The sequence below is a fragment of the Callospermophilus lateralis genome, chromosome 1 (genome assembly GCF_048772815.1).
Source record: "Callospermophilus lateralis isolate mCalLat2 chromosome 1, mCalLat2.hap1, whole genome shotgun sequence".
NCBI classification, from domain to species: domain Eukaryota; kingdom Metazoa; phylum Chordata; class Mammalia; order Rodentia; family Sciuridae; genus Callospermophilus; species Callospermophilus lateralis.
In genome coordinates, this window is record NC_135305.1 from 32,990,332 (window position 1) to 33,011,147 (window position 20,816).

The following is a 20,816-nucleotide window of genomic DNA, read 5'->3' on the forward strand; positions in this document are numbered from 1 at the left end:
TGATACTAATTAGCTCTGTTGCCACCTGTCACAACTGATAGGCTGGGAACTGAGTGAGGGGAGCCATCTTTATGCCAGTAAGAGAAGCCCAACTGGAGAGGGGTCAGAGACTCACTGTCAAAGCCAGTGTGGCAAGCAGGGAGCCCACAAGCCCTCTCTACCATATAGCAATACGTGAGGTTCAGCCTGTGATTCCCAGGCCCATGGAAGTGAGGGAGTCAGAAGTTTGGTGTGCAGGAGGCAAGATCATGGATCGCTAAGAGAAAATGCACCTGTCTTCAGTTGATTTAAGTTTTTACAATATATTGACTTTGAAATCAGCCAGGCTGTGGTTCAAATCTGGGTTTTGCCACTTTCTGCTAATTCAATGTTAAACCAGTAGCTTTACTTCTCGGAGCCTGGTTTTCCTATTCTGAAAAACATGGAAGCCAAGTTACCCACCTAATAGGAACAATACAATGTTAGGTCATGCTTGAAACTCAGGTGCTCAAAAACTTTGGAATGCCCCCACAGCTAAATAGTCATGTGACCTGGGGCGACAGTGATGATGTTCATTAGCCCTCCTAACAATAAACAGGAAAACTCCAGCATATTTAGTGTCCCCGCATATAGTGATGATGTAGGAAAGTTGGGACCTAACCCTTCACTGTCATTTTCAGTTATCGTTTTCTGAGAGTCTCATTATTTCAGTGAAGAAGAAAAGCTAGATGAGATAGCAAACTAGCAATTAACATTGAAGGAAATGGCAATCTAGCAGAGGAAAATATCATATTTTTTTTTCAGTTGGGCCAGTTGTGAAAATGGCACATAATCCTATAAAGAAAAGAGCCCAGGCTTGGAACTACACTGGTGCAAAGCAAAAGCATTCCAAATGACACCTAACTCTACCAAATTATCGTTTTGGAATTGGGTTTTTCAACTTTGTCCACCATATCAATCACCTGGGTTCTTGTTAAATACACACATCACAAGGTCTCTTCCCAGAAATTCTGGCCAGATAGATCCAAGATAGGACCCAGGAATCTATGTTTTTGCTTGTTGTTTGTTTTAATTGACAAGGAAAAAATGTATATATTTGTCATATGAAGCACAATGTTTTATATAAATGTACATTGCAGAATGGCAAAGTCAAGTTATTTAACTTGTGCTTTAGCCCACATACTTACCTTTGTGTATGTGGTGAAACTACTTAAAATATACCCTTTGAGCAATTTTCCAATGTACAATATAATATTTTTTAAATTATTTTTTGGTAGTAGATGGATACAACACCTTTATTTTAAGTATTTATTTTTATGTGATACTGAGGATAGAACCAAGTGCCTCACACATGCTAGGCAAGCACTCTACCACTGAGCCACAACCCAGCCCCTACAATATATGATTACAATTAGTTACCATGATGTACAATTGTTCTATTGAACTTATTCCTCCTGTGTAACTGAAATTTTGTGTTTTTGCCATTTTGACTAACATCTCCCCAATTCTTTCATCCTGCATCTTCTAGTAACCAATCTGTGTTTTCCAGGAGTTCTCCAAGCACTTACATTCAGATAAGTTTGAGAAACATTGATTTAAAAGAGTATTCTTCATACTTGACTGAACAGGGTTTTTTTTAAAATATTGATGCCTGATTCCCACCCCAGAAATTCTGATTTAATTGTTATAGAATGTGGCCTGAGCATTAGGTAATTTTTAAAGCTCTCTAGTTGATGCTAAGGTACAGGCATGTGTGGAGTGACACTGGTTTAGAAAATAGCCTGAGCCAGGCATGGTGGCACATGACTGTAATCCCACTGGCTTGGGAAACTGAGGCAGGAGGATTGTGTATTTGAAGCCAGCCTCAGAAACTTAGTGAGGCCTTAAGTAAATTAGTTAGATGCTGTCTCTAAATAAAATATGGAAATACTTTTTCCAACCTAGACCATCAATACAGGACAATGGATTTATGAAAATATTTGTTGACTAAAATAAGGAGTCCTCTGAACCTTCTTTGTTTCTGGATATGTTTCTTCAAATTAGGAATAAAGTCATCTCTAATCATGTATGTGTAGTATGTCAAAATATACTCTACTGTCATGTCTATTTAAATAGAACAAGTAAATTTTAAAAAGAAAGGGGATGTGGCTCAGTGGTTAAGTGCCCCTGGATTAAATCCCTGGTACCAAAAAAAAAAAAAAAAAAATACCCAAAGGGTGCCTTATTGATGAATAAGTAATAATCAGATGTAAAGTCATATCACAGATCAGTCTATTCCAGGTCTAATTTGAGGTCTGAAAGGGTTATCAAGAATAAGGACTCACTCAAAAGAGTTAAACCACATAACAAAATAGTTTAATAATACATCTAGAAGACAGTTTTCCAACCTAGACTATCAATACAGGACAGTGAATTTATGAAAATATTTGTTGACCAAAATGAGGAGTCCTCTGGACCTTCATTGTCTCTGGATATGTTTCTTCAAATTAGGAATAAAGTCATCTCTAATCCTATGTGGAGGGCATATCACTTATCAAGGTCTTTAGTTGCCTAATTCAAATCTTTCAGCAGCTCCAGGAAAGATGGGCAAAGAAAATGCCTTGTTCCATAGGCAGGGCAAGAACCATCATGTTCCTGTTATGAATCAAAAAGTAAGGCTTAGACACCTCACATGCATTAGGATGACTGCTATAAACAAACAAAAGAAAAAGAAGAGAGCAAGTGTTAGAGATATTGGAACCCTTGTGATATAGTGGTGGAATATAAAATGGTAGTCATTATTAAAAAAAAGTAAAACAGTGGTTCCTCAAATAAATAAATAAATAAATAAATAAATAAATAAATAAAGGACAAACTACCATAGGATCCAGCAATTCCACTTATAGATATATACCCAAAAGAATTAAGCAGAGTCTGAAACAGGTAGTTGTATACCCATGTTCAAAGCAGCTACAATATAGCCTTTAGCTATTCACAGTAGCCAAAAGGTGAAAACAGCTCAAGTGTTCCTTCAATGAATGAATCCACACACAAAATGAGGAGTCCTCTGGACCTTCATTGTCTCTGGATATGTTTGGATATCGTATGTACATACAATGGGCTGTTATTCAGCCTTAAAAAGGGAGGAATTCTACACGTGTTCATGGATGAGCCATGATGACAGTATGCTAAGTGAAATAAGCCAGTCACAAAAGACAAACACTGTGTGATTGATTCCACTCACATGAGCTACCCAGAACAGTCAAATTCAAAGCAATGGAAAGTGAATGGTGGTTGCCAGGGGTAAGGGGAAAGAGGAAGAAAGAGTTGGTGTCTTGTGGGGACCGAATTTCAACTGTGGAAGATGATGAAGTTCTAGGGATGAATAGCAGTGACAGTTGCACAACATTGGTGAGTGTACTTAATGCCATTGAGCTACATGGTTAAAAATGGTTAGAATGGAAATTTTTATATTATGAATATTTCAGCACAGTTTTTAAAAGTAGATAAATAATAATTTTAAAAAGTGCTCCAAATTAAGCAAACAAAAACAACTTAAAACTTGGATCACACAACTAATAGGAACCAGAGCAGAAATTTCTCTGGACTTGAAGTCTGCTGATCCTTCCTTTCTACCTCAATGTCTCCCAGGGAGTAGAAACTAGAGATGATGCTCAGAAAGAATTACAAGGCAATGACTAAGTGTTTGAGAAGAGAGTGATCCAGGTAGTTCAGACAATTGTCCAGAAGATTAAAACTGAGGCTGGGAAGCTCCATGAGGTTGAAAACTTGTGTGTACCCAGTTTTCTTCTAAAAATTGATATGTGTATCACATCACATAAATTCAACCTTCAAAGTCTATGCTTTTTAGTATACTCAGAGAAGTGTGCAATTATGACTTATCCTTTTAAAATTTGTTTTACTTGAAGTTTTTCAAAATTCATCCATGTTATAGCCTATATCTATACTACATTGCTTTTTATTGTTGAATAACATTCACATGGATTTACTACATTTTGTATATCCATTCATCAGTTGATGGACATTTGAGTTGCTGGCACCTTTTGGCTATTATGAATAATGCTGTTGTGAACAAGTTTTTGCATATGCTTATGTCTTCAGTTATCCTGTGTATGTAACTAGAAGTGGAATTGTGGGGTCAGATGATAACTTTGTTTATTTTTTTGAGGAACTGCCAGGCAATTTTCCAGTGGCTGCCCTCATATTACAATCTCACTTAGTAGTGTGTAATGGCATTCCAACTTCTCCACATCTTCATCAACACTATTTCCCTCAGAGAGAGAGAGAAAGAGAGAGCGAGAGAGAGAGAGAGAGAGAGAGAGAGAGAGAGAAAGGTATAACTATGCTAATGTGTGTGAAGCAGTGTGTCCTTATAGTTTGCATACCACCCTTTGTATTCTTGGCCTACCACCCAGAAAGATGTATGTGATAGGGTATCAGTAGTGAAAGTCATGACATTCCTAGGGATTCTATGGAAGGTCATCAGGATGACTGATATCTAATCTTTGGGAAATAAGATCTTAGAATCAGATACTTTCTTGCTTTCTTTCTTTATCATGCTTTCTTTTTCTCTTTCTTTCTTTTTTAATTTTTTTTGTGCAAACTGAGTTTAGAAGTAGCAGACAAGCTAATTCCATCTTTCCTCCTAGGCATTCTGGCACTAATAGGGGAATAACTTTTGGGAGATGGTCACTCTTGCAGTTTAGAAGAATGGAATGCACATTTGGGCATAGAGACTTAGAGAAAGGACGGGAGAATCCTAAAGGGGGAAAAAAAAGGATCATTTTCCTTCATCTCAAAGTTAAGTGCCTGGCTCGCAATGCAGGGTGTCTTCAATACCTTCACACCTTCCACATTGTCACGTGCCTAGTGCCACATGATCGCCTCTAAAAAGAGTTTTCCACAGCAGTGTTCTCCAAATAAAATATTTTGTGGGTTTCTTAGATACTTGCAGAAATATCTATACAAGTTCACTAGTAGCCAGAAGGATCTGATCTGTCTGCCTCACAGCCCTCTGACAGTTAAGCATTTGCTTTTAGGCAAATAAAATGTCAGCCACCATTAAACAGCATATGGCAACAATATGGCCATTCCCTCCCTGGGGACTGACTTCTCCCCAGAAGAGCTGGTACTTGAAATAGGAGATGCTTTTGAATGCAGGACCCCTATCCCTCCCACCCAGGCATGAAGGATGGGGAGTGGGCAGAGTGCCACACACAGACGGACATGGGCAGCCAGATCAAATGTGAACCTAGAGGGCACGCTTCCCAGCCAGCATTGACCAAAGGCTGTTCACCCTGGCACATGGGTCTGTGGTTACGGGGAAGTACGATCCGTAAGCTGGCCTGGATTAGCTCTGCAAAATAGAAAACAGCCTCCACAGTCACTTAAAGAGGGATTTGGGCCGACTTTGAATTGAATGCAGTAGTGTGCAATGAGTGAAGGGAGATGTTCAAAGCCGGCTCCCCACCCTTCCTGTCTCCGTGGAATTCCCTCGATGAATGGGCTAAAATAAACTGACTTCTCTTGAAATAGATGATGAGGATGTGGAACCCCATCTAGTGGGTCAGCTTGTGTTCAAAGGCTCACATAACAATGTGGGTCAGGAGGAGAGCCACTGTGCAGGGATGGCCGGGACTGAAAAGTAAGCCAAGCTTCCTCAGGAGTCTCAGAGATAATGCATCTGTTGAAAACAATAAAATGATCTCTGTCAACAGAGATGGCCTGGTCCTCAAGACATAGTTTCAGCATATTCCTTGGCTTGATTTGGGGGACTGTGCTATGCAAATGATCAAGATGAGATGCTCATCCTCTTAGATCATTGGTCCCTGTGTAACCCCATCCCTGTGCTACTTGTTGGAATATAGTCAGGCAGACTCACCAGTTTCACCTCAAGCCTTTAATATCCAAGACTATCCTGTTTCTGAGTCCCTGTTTGGACCAACAATGTGGCCACCTCATGAAATCCCCAGCTTTGTAAAAACAGCTCAACAGTAATGGCAGAAACACTTACTGTGATGAAGAGATTAACATTCACCATCTTTGTATTATTTTCTACTCATGTAATTGGCTTGATTAGAATTCTAAAAGACTCTATGTAGATTTTCAAAATAATTCTGAGGCTCTGTTACTTTAAAGAATATAATAAAATAATTAATATTTTAAACTAAAAAAAAAAAACTATACCCATATGCATTCATATAGAGCCCAGAATAAAAAGGCAAAGAAACTTATTCTCAATTAATTTTGTTTGTCATTATTAATCCTAGTTTAATAATGCCTATTACAACACTGGATGACTTAAATTGTGAACACCAAAAAAGTGATGAAATTTTTAAAGTAACAATATTATTAATATATTTTTCATATAATTGGCCCTCAGAAAAAAATACTGTTGAAAATTAAGACAACAAAAAATTCTACATTTTTTTGAAGTGTCAACCAATTTTTCTGAAGTGCTTTTTCATTTTTTTTAACCATAGATGTAACTGACAGGATGTTATCAAAATTGGCACCTCTTACTGACAGCCGGGAAATTCCATGACAATGGACAGCAGCAACAATGACTAGATCAGTAGCTGCTTGAGCAGCAGGAGATTGCAGATTTCCAAGCCCAGACTTCCCCAGTTGGAAGAGGGGCTCACATCCTCTGTGCTGTAGAGGGAGCACTGTTCCCAAGTCTAAAGCTGACGAAGCATTTGGATGCAAATAAAAACTAAGTCAGTCTCCCAAGTGTTTGCCACCTTTACATCAAGGATCAGAGTATTTAACAAAACATCTCAGGAAATGTCTGAATTCTAAACTTTACATCTAGATGATGGTGATCATACTGCCTTAGTGCTTCCCTATAAATGATAGTGTCAAGTGTGGGCATCTGTGTTCAGCTACATATACGTATACACATAGACACATAGCTATACTTTACCTTCCAAATATAAAATGAAAATAAACATCTACTCTTTTTCCTCCTGGAAATATTGTAAATATTGATTTTCAGCAAAACAATGTAGATTCTCGTGGCAGTAATCTGGTGCCCCAAGGTGCTTTTTCAGCATTCATTTGACTTTTTTTTTTTTTTTAACCAAATTTAAGTAGAATTCTGAATCCAAGATTGGAGGGCTTTGTTGACATTTGCAATTTTAACAAATGGTTTAGTAGACCTCAATGCTAAGTGTTTGGTAAATAAATAAATGAATGAAGATAGAACAAATGAACAAGTGAACAAGTACCCCATGGGGTCAGATTCTGATTGGTGCCAACTCTGTGTTTCATTTTCATAGAAATACCTACACTGTTTGTTTTGCTCCAGTCTCTCAACAAACTGTACAAGATTTGGAGGAAATTTTGCTGGGATTTAACTGAAACACGGAAGCAATCAAGGGGCTAAATTCTGGATTTTTCCAATTGAATGACATTCCTTTATCCATATCGATTTGAGCTTTGGCAAATTCAATTGTTGATACCACCTGGATAATTTTAAGTCTTTCTGAAGCTTTCTAAAAAACTTTCCAACATAGGTCAGGCAACATAAGAATTTCATCAATTGAAAACTAAGAATCGTTTCTGTGGGATGTGTAAAACAAGAAGCTGACCAGCATTATTTTCTTTTTCTTTAATTCGGTGTCATTATTGAGAGTTATTCTTGAACTTTATGAAAACCAGATTGGGGCATGGGTATGTTCTTCATCGAATTGTGTTTAAGGAATTGGAACTGAAAATCATTCAAAACTAGGAAAACATGACATTGAAAAATAGTCTACATTCTTTATTCTACCTCAGAATATTGAGACTGTTTCTGACTATGAAGCCTTAGACTGACATTAGATCTGGTTTTGCTTTGTTTAGTTTTGTTTATAAGAAACGGGCATTTACTTTACCTATCAGAAGGTAATTTTTTTATCAATTACTATTTTGCTGGATTATTAATAACAAACTTTGATTTCCATACTTGTTTACTTAGAAAGCTATGATTTCTCACCATTGTCCGCAGGAAAAAGATTCAAATAGGGCCATTCAGGGCTTCTCTGGTCCAACCAAAGGTACCTCTTCAGTCATGTTTCCTAACAGCCTCTTCCATGCTAGCAACTTCCCTGTGGATCTGGACTAGACCATTGCTGCTTCTGGTTCTTTCTTCTCATTTTCTCATCTCTCAAAAGTACCTTTGTCTTCTCCTGTCCACTTGCCGAATGGTCCACATAGACTTCAGGGTGTAACACATCCCCTTCCAAGAGGTAGGTGTTTCTAGTCACTGTACATTTTCCACCTTCCTCTCCTTTCCTCTAAAACAAATCTTCGCCTCCCTTCACCCCTGTCACAGACACACAGAGACACACAGAGGCTGCCAAAATTTAGTCAGATCACGTGTGCAAGTTGGGAGTCTAGATTATGCCCTGAGCAAGGATGTCAAGCACCATGAACAAAAAGGGATGGAAATCCATCTTACTCTCCACTTGCCAAGGCATGTGCCTACCCATGTGATTGTGTTTGTTCTAAGGGGCACTTTTTCCTATTTCACACAAAAGCACCGTATGGATTGGCAGCAACTCTATTCTTTTAAATGCATATATTCTTAGTTCCCTTTACCAGAACACAGATTTGTTAGGGGCAATAGCTACCTTTTTATTCTCATTTTTGGTATAGTGACTTTCTTACACATAGTAACTTCTCCATGGTTTAAATTGCTTTATGTTTTCTAGAATGCATTGAAATTATTGAATTTAACTGAAGAAATGAAATGTGTTTGTTAAAAACAAATACTTTTGCTGATAAGTGTAAAGATAGAAAGTACTGCAGGAATCACAAGAGTCTTAGCAGATGTGGAAAAGTAACTTGTTTGATTTTAAGTGCAATAGCTAGCTAAGTAATTTCATACAAAATATGGTGCCCAGTAGAACTTTGTGGAATTTCAGAAACCACATTTGTGATGCTATGACAGACCATGGGCAGAGTTGGACTGAAATCCATTTCTGGCTGTTTATTAAAATAGGCAAAGGCTAACATTAAGACTTGTCTGAAGTGGGCAGCTTCAAGGTCAAGGAGGATGTCCATGGGAGGTGAGGGAATTGGGGGAGGAGCCAGTTTGATTAGTCTGAGGTCAGTATCCTTCCTAGAAGTCTACATTAAGGCTAAAACAAAAAAAGAAAAAAAAAAACTGGCCTGACTTAAAGTTCTGAAGCTAGAATTGATCTGCCCTTACCGACACTGCACCTAACTTAAGTGGACGTGAAAGCCCTCAAAGTGAAGAACTGCTTTGTAAAAACTTCAGTGGAGAATTAATACCAGTTCTGTTGCCATTTTATTTGAGAAATGGGAAATGTCCAGAAAGCAAGTTTTACAGACCACAAAACAATGATGCACTTAAGATAGGTTTTATGCCTATTTGATGACAAGGCCAAGACTTCAAATTTCAGATTTCAAGGGGTAAACCATTGGCCAACCTCTCCAGAGAAAGTCCTATGTCTACGCACAAAATCTACTAACTATGCATTCAAAATCCCAGCTTTAAATTGCTTTATGTTTTCTAGAATGCATTGCATTTATGCAATGAACCATTTTGCCTTCAGGAATAAACAAGAGGCAATGGTATCCTCTACAGCCGTCTCACAGTTCCCCTCTCTCTCCTTTTCCTTCACAGTCCTCTGTCATGTCAGTCTGCTTTGCCCGTTTCCATCCTAATTTGGTGGTTGGTGGGACTTATTCGGGCCAGATTGTTCTCTGGGACAATCGCAGCCATCGAAGGACACCTGTGCAGCGGACACCTTTGTCAGCTGCAGCACACACGGTAAGTCGAACTTTCATCATGTCCCTGTCAGCCACCAAGTCCTGAAAAGGAAAATAGCTCACCAAAGCATGGGTCTTACAGTAATTCAAAGTTAGAAGTACCTATTATAGCAATCATATTCTGACTGATTAAAATAAAGATGAATGGAAAAAAAAGGTGAAGGAAGCATTGGGTTTAGAGAAATCTCTTCATCTCTAGGTTCTTGCACGTAAAAGAGATCTCCTTTGATGTCCCAGAGGCCACCAGTGAAAAGCGTTAAAACTGAAAAAAGACACAAAGTTTGGAAGAGGTAGCTCTGGAATCATTTGCCTAAAGAAAACCTCCACATTTATGTTAGAAGATGGAAACACATATTTTCAATGACCATGAAAAGTCAGTACTTCATGTCTGGGGAGAGCCTAGGGGAGACACTTGCCAACAGGCCTTTTCCATTTGTGATTTGAGGGAGTACTATAACTTTAAATTCTGGAATGTGTGGTGTAAGTCTTAACATAAAGACTACAGTGACAATATAATCCCTAGGGTTAAAAGTCAACATATCAAAACCATTACCCATAATTTAGTAGAAGAGGTTCAGTATCGTGTTCATAAGACAACTGCTCTGTCATTTCCTTTAAGAGAATGACAGGTGTGGATAGTAATCGTTAGGAGGAATGAGAAGACAGACATGTCTCCATCAATCCTTGCTACCTTGACATTCAGGGTAGCTGATGTTCCTTCTATGAAATGCCCAAATTATGCCCAAGGATACAGCTCTACTATTGTTTTCAATTTCCTTAATGTGGTTGCTTCATTTGTTTCATCTGCTGGCCTCAAAACCATTCTGGCTTGAAAAACAACTGCAAGCTAAGACCATGAGGAGGAAAATTCTTCCGCTCTTGTAAGTTTGACAATGGGAAATGACAAATGCCAAGTCAGCCCTAATTTTGATTGATTGGGGCCATAGACACATGCAGGTGAAACTAGTTCTTGCGAATCTTGGGAAATTGCCCTGGCCTACCCCATTTCTCCAAACTAATAACAGAAAATTGTGGCCCAGGAGAAGACAGACTCATTGCAGGTGTTTTCTCAAGTAGTGTAGAACCATTTCTTGGCTCTCTGTGGATGTCAGTCAGGTGTGTTTGTGAACATGCCTTCTGAAATTTCAAAAAAAAAAATTATAAATCCAAATGTTAGAATGTTTAACAATAAGCTTTTGGGGAAAATTCAAGTCCAGGAGTTCTTGCAAAGAGTTAACATTTCTTTTTCAAGTAACTTAAAATGTAATCTTCACAACTAAAATGCAGTTACCATCGAACTGAGTGGCATTATTTCTTTCTGCTAGAAAATAAAATGAAAACAAATTTGTTTTCTCTGTCACTGTGTTTTGTCTAATTCATAGCTGAAAGGGCACAGTTTAATTTTATGTTTGTCTTTCAAGTTCCATTATTGCCTGGCTGATTGGTACCAGGATCAAAAAGGAAAAAGAGGCCCACCACAGATTACTCACTAATTTCCTTTCACACCCACCACACATATGTATTTGAGACAACAGGAAATCGTAATTAAAACAAAATCCTTCTGCCACACAGTAAGTTTATTCCTAAAATAAATAAAAACAATCTGGCATCTTTAGTGGAAAAATAAGCCGTACTGTTGCTTTTTCTTTCCATTAAGTACAGTGTGTGTGTGTGTGTGTGTGAGAAAGAGAGAGAGAGAGAGAGAGAGAGATGCACTTGAGTAGGCATTCCCCAGTGTCTGCTTCTGTTCAGGTTTCTTTACCTCTCTTTTCTTTGAGACCAAGATTTATTACTCATGAAAGCACAAGCCATCGTACTGATTAAAGACCAGGAGGAGCTACCATATACACTCCTCCTGGGCATTTGGCTCTGTGCATTCCTCCAGGGTTGCCTGGGGTCTTGGCCTATTTGAGTTCTAGCAATTTGTGTCTGGAGTTTTAATCTATTCAAGTTCTAGCAATTTGTGTTGTGGACCCACTGTTAGCAGAGAAGCCCCATTGGACTTTTGCTGAAAAAAAAAAAAAAGCCTGGATGGATTTTGGTTCATGACCATGTTTGCTCCATGTTTTCCACTGATGGGAATAAAGAAAGTTCAATTCAATGCAATGGCCTTCTGGGATCAGACAAATTGAATTAAGATAATACAGCTTTTTTTTGCATATTCATTCACATATCCTTCTTCAGTTTTATGAAGTCTGCTATTTTTAGGTGAAATCTATTAAATCCATTCTTCCATGTGATTTCTACTCAGAGCTTTGCATGTTGTGTGGCTCGGGGCTTGAGTCTGATTGCATGCTGCTTCAGGTTTCATAACACTGGAGACTTGGGAAAGAGCATTGTCGACAGCCCCATGACTAATCAGTCCTCTTGATATTTGGAGACCTGATCAGGGTTCAGGTCTGTTGTGCTTACTACTGTGCAGATCCACTCAGGCTGATTCAATTTGGAAGTGTCAGAAGGAACACAGCACGAAAAATACATAGGGACTTGGTTAACTGTCCATCAGCATGATTGAAAGAGTTCATTGTCCAAAAAATAAATGTAATCTTAGGATGCATTAATATAGACATATTCTTTATGAGAAGGCAGATTTTTAAGTCATGAGAAGTGACAATTCAGTGCAACCCAGATTTTTGTATTCTGTGGTCAGACTGTAGATAGACAATTCTGTGTTGTTCTCAGAACTTCACTGTTACAGGAGTCTAGATAAAAGTCAGCATTAGAGGAACTCATATAAAAGACAGCATATTCAAAAGAGATTGACCAGGATGAGGAAGATTTTGACAACCAGGTGGCCACGCATCAACTCCAAAAGTTGGTGACACCTGGCCTATGACAAGACCTAGGGGTTGGGGTTAGAGCATTTAAAACAATAATCTATAAATATTTAAATAGCTAGATTGTTTTCACTTGGTCTGTGTGATCAACAGAAGACACTACCTGAAAGTATTTCCACGAACTTTATAACATTTAGTGGAAGCATAAACTCCCCAGGAGTTAGTTAGCATTAAAACTGGTCACTACTTAAGAAAGGTGTTTAAGTGGGTTTTGGACCACTTTTTGTATGAGACCGATCCATAGCTCCACTAAACAATTATTAGCACTCCTTTTGACCAGGACTTTATATGATAATAATAGTCTGGGAACCATTCTTTATATAATATCAGCTTTCTAATATTAAAGATTGTTTCGTTGTAGTTGTGGCTAGGTATTGTGGACAGTAACTCATCAAGGGTAAGACTTAGACTGTCAGCTATTTGCACAGAGAAGCATCAAGTAAGTTGTGGTTTGGCCACTCATAGCTAAGCTGCCTGAAATCTAACCCTAATTGCTGCTAGGTTCTGCTTATGCTAACCTTCCATTTAGTGTTTAATGTGCAGCTGCCCATGGCTTTAAGTCTACCACGTAGAATTCTACAGAACGCAATAAACTATGAGAGTTATGATAGAAGGAGAGGGCATCGTGTTTATAGTTCCTGAGATGTAGAAATGGCCCTGGCTAAATCTATGTTTCCATACTATTCCAAATGATTTTTTTTTATATTTGAAAAATAAATCTATCATTACCCTAAGTTTTGCAGCACATAAAAGAGCCTCATTTTATCTCACTAGGTACATTGTGCCAACAATTTTGCCACCAGTATCCTTCTCTCCAATTAAAAAGGCTAATGAATATTAACCACTTTTTTAAAAAGAATGTTAACCAGTGTTTGGCAGTGGGACGACAATGCATAAAACTCCAGATTTAGTAACACATATTCCTTCCAAAAGTCAATAGTTCTATCCTTTTGAACACTGTCTTCTTTCACCGCTCGAGATTAGCAGCTGAACTGTGTGGTGGGGACTTACTCAAGCCATCCAAATTCACTCCCCCTGGTGTTGTGCCCCATCGATCCTCATCTGCCCTCGCTTCCTTCACTGCTACTGCATTGCTTCTGACTGAGCAAGGTGAGGCTTGGGAAGTATTTCCACTCTTATGTTTGCTGTCAGAGCTTTTAGAGAGAACTCAGGTCGAAATCAAAAATGGCAACTGACCTGCGGCTTGTATTCCAGTAGGATTATGTCACTCATGATTGTTGTTTCAGAGTGAAGTGTTTGACACTCACACACACTCTTTTCCGCTCGGGTCTGCTCCTGATTTCCCAAGTTTGTGTTTTCGCAGCATCCCGTGTACTGTGTAAATGTCGTTGGCACCCAGAATGCTCATAACCTCATCACTGTCTCCACCGACGGTAAGATGTGTTCCTGGAGCCTCGACATGCTCTCAACTCCGCAGGTGGGTTTGTTTTCCCCTAAACATAAGAGCATCCTGGTTAAAAAGATACCTGCTTAATGGAACACGGTTCCTAAAAGCCAAACCCTCACATCCTATAGGAGCTAAAAACCAATGGATGCCCTGGAAAGAGTGGGGCCCGGTTTCAGCAATCTCCTCCTGAAGCCAAAACCCATTTCCTTTACCACAAATCATGTAATTATTGTAATACGTTAATCCTTAGGTCAGTTTCAAGTGAAAATGAAATAATCCATTTTAAAGCGTAGTAATTATGGAAGTTGCCTGTGGTATGAATTGTACTCGCCCTACAGCACTGTGAGAGAAATGCAAATGAGGTTGGAGCTCAGCAGAGCAATCCCATAAGGGGACTTGCCTTGAAGGAAAGGTATCCCGGCAAAACAGAAACCCAAGCCCTTGCTTGTCCCTGTCCCCGCTGACAACTGCCTGTGTGGATGAAGAATTTGTTAAACCATCTGTTTTTTTTTCCTCTGGAATGTTTGTTATTATGGCTCCTGCCGGTCCTTGCTGAACAAATGAGAAGCTGGAAATGAAAAAGTTCCAAAGTTTCCAAACCACTAGTGATTGCAGTAATGGAAACCAAACAAAGGAGCAAAAGTAGGAGAGGAAGCTGGAGGCAGGTTCTAGACACAACTTTCAGAATATACATGTGTACAGGCACATGCTGAGATACATACACATGCACACTCACACACACAGGAGACACACACGTTTTTCTTTTTTATTATTTCCATCTTTTTTTTATTTGCTCTTTTCAGTTATACAAAATAGAATGCATTTTGTCATACCATATGTACATGGAGTATAACTTACCATTCTTGTGGTTGTACCTGATGTGGAGTTACACTGGTCACATTTTCACACTTCTCTGCATGAAAAAAGTACTTCATTATCCTCCAACTAAATAACAACTAAAAGACTATAACATTGTTATAGTCTTTGAAAAAATGCAAGAAAATATCCAGAAAATTGTGAAGGATACCTAGGAGACAATGCTCAGTTCTAACACTCCTGTCCCCTTTCCTGAATAACAACTCTAGAATATCTGTCACTCAATTTTAGGGGACATGACAATTTCAAAATGTATGTGTAAAGAACCTTCTTGAAGTCTCTTTAAAATCAGGTAAATGGATGGAGTTAGAGAAGATAATGCTAAGTGAAGTTAGCTAATCCCAAAAAACCAAATGCTAAATGTTTTCTTTGATAACAAGGAGCCTGATTCATAGTGGGATAGGGAGAGGGAGCATGGGAGGAATAGATGAACTCTAGATAGGGCAGAGGGGTTGGAGGGGAAGGGAGGGAGCATGGGGTTATAAATGATGGTGGAATGTGATGATCATTATTATCCAAAGTACATGTATAAAGACACAAATTGGTGTGAATATACTTTGTATACAACCAGAAAAAAAAGTAGACTTCTATTAAACAACAAAAAAAATGCAGATGTACAGAATACTATAGCTAAGCATGTTCTTTATATAATCTTAGAGGAAAAGAAATAGTTCAAATAAACTACTTAGAATTTAAGCACCTTTGTGCTGATTATTATAGAGATTCAGCATTGTGTGTGGGTATTTTATGTTTTGTCTTAAAATTCTCAGCAATGTATTGTTTTCTTTTTAAAGCATGGAGATTATAAACAGATATAAGAGCAAACCCTCTCTTTAGGAATTCTTATATATTTCATTTATGTATACATAATTTTTATATTTTTTTCTCATTTCACTGATTTAACATGTATTTGTTTAGGTTAAAACCAGTGGTATGGGGGCTCTGAGACCCTTTTGATTGGTGTTAGCTTGCCTACAGACTCCTGTCTGCACAATAATGGCCAGTTTCATGGTGTGGCCTCCATGGATGTCAGGGAGACCTGGGGGCAGCCCAGAGTTACCCCTCCCAAGTGGATGACCAAGAGACATCACCTTCCTTGATGCTAACATTAGAGATGGGATAGATAGTATGCTCCAGTTTTCTATATCCTGTTGTTGCAACATTCTCTTCTTTAGCTTGCTGTGTGTGGATTTCAGGAACAGCAAGTCTGAAAAGTGACCATGTGGCCTAAGCAGCCATTCTGTGGCAGGCATTTCCGACTGATGGACTCTTTGGCTGAAATGGCCTAGTTTGTTTACACAGGAAGAATGAAATCCCCAGCAACTACAATGATATGATACCCAGAATGATTTTTTAAAAATTATTTCATCTATACAAAATAGGACTGATGTAAATCAGGAATACTCAGGGACATTGCTTATACTTAATTATTTTTCACTATCATCAAACTTAATTCTGCAGGATGTCTTTTAAAGTACTCCCTAATTCCAAATGTTACAAATAATTTTACATAAAATAAAGACTCTCCTTTACATTTTAAACACTTATTTAAAGACTCTTCTCAGTCTTATGCCCATACACCACCCCCAGCTAACCTCCTGAAATCTAGTTCACTTCAAAATCTGGTTTTTATGACCTGAGTGACAATTTTCTGGTTTCAGTCCATGGAGGACCCACAGTTCTGATCTGACAAATGTGCTTAGTACATCTGATATTAATACATGTGTATTCTCATGAACAATTGATTTTGAAAATGTTTGTAAATACAAGGGTATTGTGTGTTTTATTAAAGCCTGGGGCTGACAAGTGTAATCATTACAGTATTATCTTTAGTTTCTGCACCATTAGTTTCAAAATTCTCACCTGTCATCTCTGCCTGACTTAGGAAGCAGCAGCACATGCTGATGAAATCCAGCCTGCCTGAAACCAGAGATACGCAGCAGCGTGAATGTCAGGGGCAGCAAAGCGTGGTTTCTGGCACAGCCGGGGTCTTTTGTAACGCTGTGTGAAAAGCAAACAGACGATTTAGCCAAATGATTTTTCCGTGCTATCTTTGGCATGGCGAGGAGTTGACAGATGGAAATGTAACCACACTGTGTTTTGGTAGGAGAGCATGGAGCTGGTGTACAACAAGTCCAAGCCCGTCGCTGTTACTGGAATGGCTTTCCCGACGGGAGACGTCAATAACTTCGTGGTTGGCAGTGAGGAGGGTACAGTCTACACGGCTTGTCGTCATGGAAGGTGATGTTCTGTTTTCTTACTGATGACATGTTTCCCATTTCCGAAAGTCTGTAATCACATTCTGGATCATAACCACCTTGCATTATGAGAAAGGTATTTATGAAGACATGTGAAGCACAACTTCAGGTCTTCATTACTTTAAAGCACATATTCACTCTAGTCCCTAGTCTTTTGTAACTCTGGTTCTTCACTCTGCCTTGTGTAAAAATGCCCAAGCTTCTTAGCAGAAGCTGTAAGACTCCTTGTCTCTTTCCAGCCTCATCTTCTGCACATACCTTCAAGTTTCCACCATGTGCCCAGCAGGGATAGCAATGCCCAAATATTGCCTGTGCCTCCATGCCTCCTCCATCAGCGTGTTCCTTAAGTTCTTTTATTTGGTCTGTCATTTCTCTCTCCTTTGATTAATTTCTTTTTATATTAAAGAGCTAGCACAGATCTCATTTCACACTGAAGCTTTTCTGAGTCTCTAGGGCAAAGGAGAGTCAGAAAGGCTTTACATCCTGCAGAATTTCAGATCTTTTATTCATTGATTGTTTGCAGGAATACTTGCTAAGAACTTCTCTCACACCAGGCAACATCATAAAGATATAGGAAGGCATATGACACGCATAGAATTAATGCTCTGTTTGAGGGTAAAAGACTTATAAGCAGGGGCTGGAGTTGTGGCTCAGTGGTAGAGTGCTTGCCTGGCACGTGTGAGGCCCTGGGTTTGATCATCAGCACCACATATAAATAAATAAATAAGTAATCCATTGACAGCTAAAAATATTTTTAAAGAAACGTATAAGCAAATAAATCTGTACTTTAAGGTAATAATTAACATGGAGAAAATTAATTCGTATGTTCTTTTATGTGTTTCTACAGTAGCATTAATCACATTCGTATTATAATTATTCATTTGTCTGACATTTTTCTCTTACTAAACTAATCCATTTCATTTTTGATTCCCTGCCAAATCCCTAAACAGTAACAACTAAGAGTTAAAAATCTAAATGGGGAATAAAGAAATGACAATAACCAAATACTGTAATGAAGTATCTTAAGACCCTCCCAGTCAGAGGGCAGGAATAAGAGCGGATGCAAAAACCACTGTGCAGTTTCCAGGTGATAAGAGCCTTGATTGAGAGATTGGAAGATGCCCCTGGAAGACAGAGTTGTCATAATAAAATGGACTCCAATAAGTTGGCCTAGATTGTAAAATTTAGTGCAAAACATAAAGGTGGCCTCCCTATGCTCATGTTGGTGCTTAACTTCTCTGCTTACTTTCATAGTTCTGGTTCAATTGGTTTTTTCATCTCCTGCAGTCATCTAAGTCTATATGAGGAACCACAAATTGTTCCAAGTTCATATTTCCGTGCTTTTGTGATTTGTAGAAAACAAGCATCCATAGCTCAGCTCCATAATTTTTCCATTCAAATAATACACTGTTATGTTTTTGCTCTTCTGCTTGTTTTTAAACAAGCAGTATTTGCCCTGCTCATGTGATTTGAAGACAGCTGGGGAAGAGATGCCTCACAGTTCCATGCCCAACTTTCCTACTATATAAAATCTGGCTGAAGCTATGCATTAAAGTTTTTGTCCCAGCACAGGAAGATGTGATAAAGTTACTCATTCACACAAACATTTGCTGCTCACCTACTTTGAGCAGTGTGCATGGCTAGATGCTGTGAGTCACCCAGATGTCATTTAAACTTGGTTCCTATCTTCAAGAAACTGATGACAGTAGAGAAGACAAGTGTCATATCTACAGCACAAGGAGAATGCCATTAGTGCCACATGAGGCACAGAGAGTACATAGGGCCAAACACTAAGTCACAGATTTATCTACAGATGTATTAGAGTCCTTAGAACACATGTTCAATTGGCTTAAACTAGAGTGTGCCTAAGTCCTTAATTATCTATGAAAGCTTACAACATATACATTGATATTTTTCAGATTTTTTTATTTCCTCTAATGTGAATAAACACTCACATGATGAGTATTTTTATTCTGTGGCTCTGAATATGCACTCTTGTTCAGAAAGAAGGGTCCCTATGGGGAACACCACAAATTTCTTTACAACAAGCTTGATTTTGCTTTTTGCATTGGTTCATCCATGCAAAATATAAAATACAGATCTCAGTAAAGTCATAAAGTAGCAGGCATTGGCTTTGTAGTAATTTTAAATGGGTCATATAGGGCTATAGGGGAGAGTGGGGGATTTCTATTTTTTACCTAACATACAGAAGGTGCAAATCCACTTCCATAAATTAAACAAGGTCCTCATTTTGCACCCTATAAACCCTTTCAGGATGCCGTTAAGAGAAAGTGGAGTCTCACCAGGGGCCACTTCAAAGATCGGTTCCTTATGTTCATTAGAACAAATTTAAATGATCACGTGAGAAACTGCTGTTAGCAGTTTCACTGAGCATAATTTTTGAGTGCCTGTTACATGGAACACATGCTGCCACACTTTGCTTGTGATTTCAAATTTTGCTCAGCCCATTGACATTTATTGGTACTTCAGGGGCCCAAATATTTTAACAACGGAAGCCATTTTTTTCTCTAAGTGACATAATATTGAGATTTCACAATCTGTACATAGTTGTCTTATTTATAATTTCATGCTCATGAATTTCTTTAAAAAATAGTATTTGGGGTATTTTTCCTCAGATTTTTTAATTGTGTAGAATTGCATGCAGAAATCATGTAGAATTGCATGCAGACTGTTATGTGATAATAGAGGGGTAGAGGTAATCCAAACTTGGTTAAACAAAATATGTGTAAGGGTAATTTTTAAAATGTGTATCACTATTTCTCAAATGTGCTTTTTTTTTAGGGAGGGGCATGCATTTGTCTCTTTTCCTCTGCTGTTTCATTCAACAAGTGTTTATTGAGCACTTACTGTGTACTAGACATTTTGCAATAAGAAAAACAAGATGCCTTCCTTTATGGAATTTACAGAATGGATTTGTAAATCACTCTTCTGTTTTCAATGAAGCAAAAACATCATTTTCTCTAAATTATATTTATATTATGTGTCATATTTTGCAAAATAGAGGATTCCACAAATGGTTACATTTTTAGATATGTCAACTTCAAGAAATTTCCTTGAAAGAATGAATGATTGGGGCTGGAGATGTGGCTCAAGCGGTAGCGCGCTCGCCTGGCATGCGTGCGGCCCGGGTTTGATCCTCAGCACCACATACAAACAAAGATGTTGTGTCCGCCAAATATTAAAAAATAAATAAATAAAGTCAATTGTTTTTAAATATTTAAAAAAAAAGAATGAATGATTATTCCTCCAAGAGTGGATGGAGCTTTATAGCCAATAGACTCTCCAAAAAAGAGTTGGAATAGAACATGTGCAAATGCCCTCTCTAGAATAAAGCAGTCTGGTTATAAAAATGAAAGCTTCTGAGAGTTAGGCATATTTGTTTCCATCAAAAGAGCTGCAGCAACAATGACAGGCTTTGAAAAATTCCTGAAAATGGTAAAATTAATGATAAAATTCATTATTGAATTCTGATGTCTCAAAGGATATTTCCCCCAACCTGTTTTTTAATCACCAAAAATAGCATAGCATGCTTACAATTTCTTTTTCTCAAGATAACTGAAAATGGCTTTATGGGTGGTAGTATATGGTGGTTATTCTAAATTCTGGAAAAAAAACAACACAGAGATAAATTATTTTAAATCCATCACTGCTTGCACA

The 20,816-nt window shown here is 38.3% G+C and overlaps 1 protein-coding gene across 1 annotated transcript in view; it reads left to right on the top strand.

Moving 5' to 3' along the window:
• Positions 1-20,816, top strand: part of Dync1i1 (dynein cytoplasmic 1 intermediate chain 1) — a 293,109-nt gene that overhangs the window by 217,145 nt on the left and 55,148 nt on the right. The window contains exons 11-13 of the mRNA XM_076861407.2: positions 9,614-9,760; positions 13,921-14,034; positions 16,988-17,121. Coding sequence (XP_076717522.1) covers positions 9,614-9,760; positions 13,921-14,034; positions 16,988-17,121 — 395 coding nt within the window. The remainder of the gene's footprint in view (positions 1-9,613; positions 9,761-13,920; positions 14,035-16,987; positions 17,122-20,816) is intronic.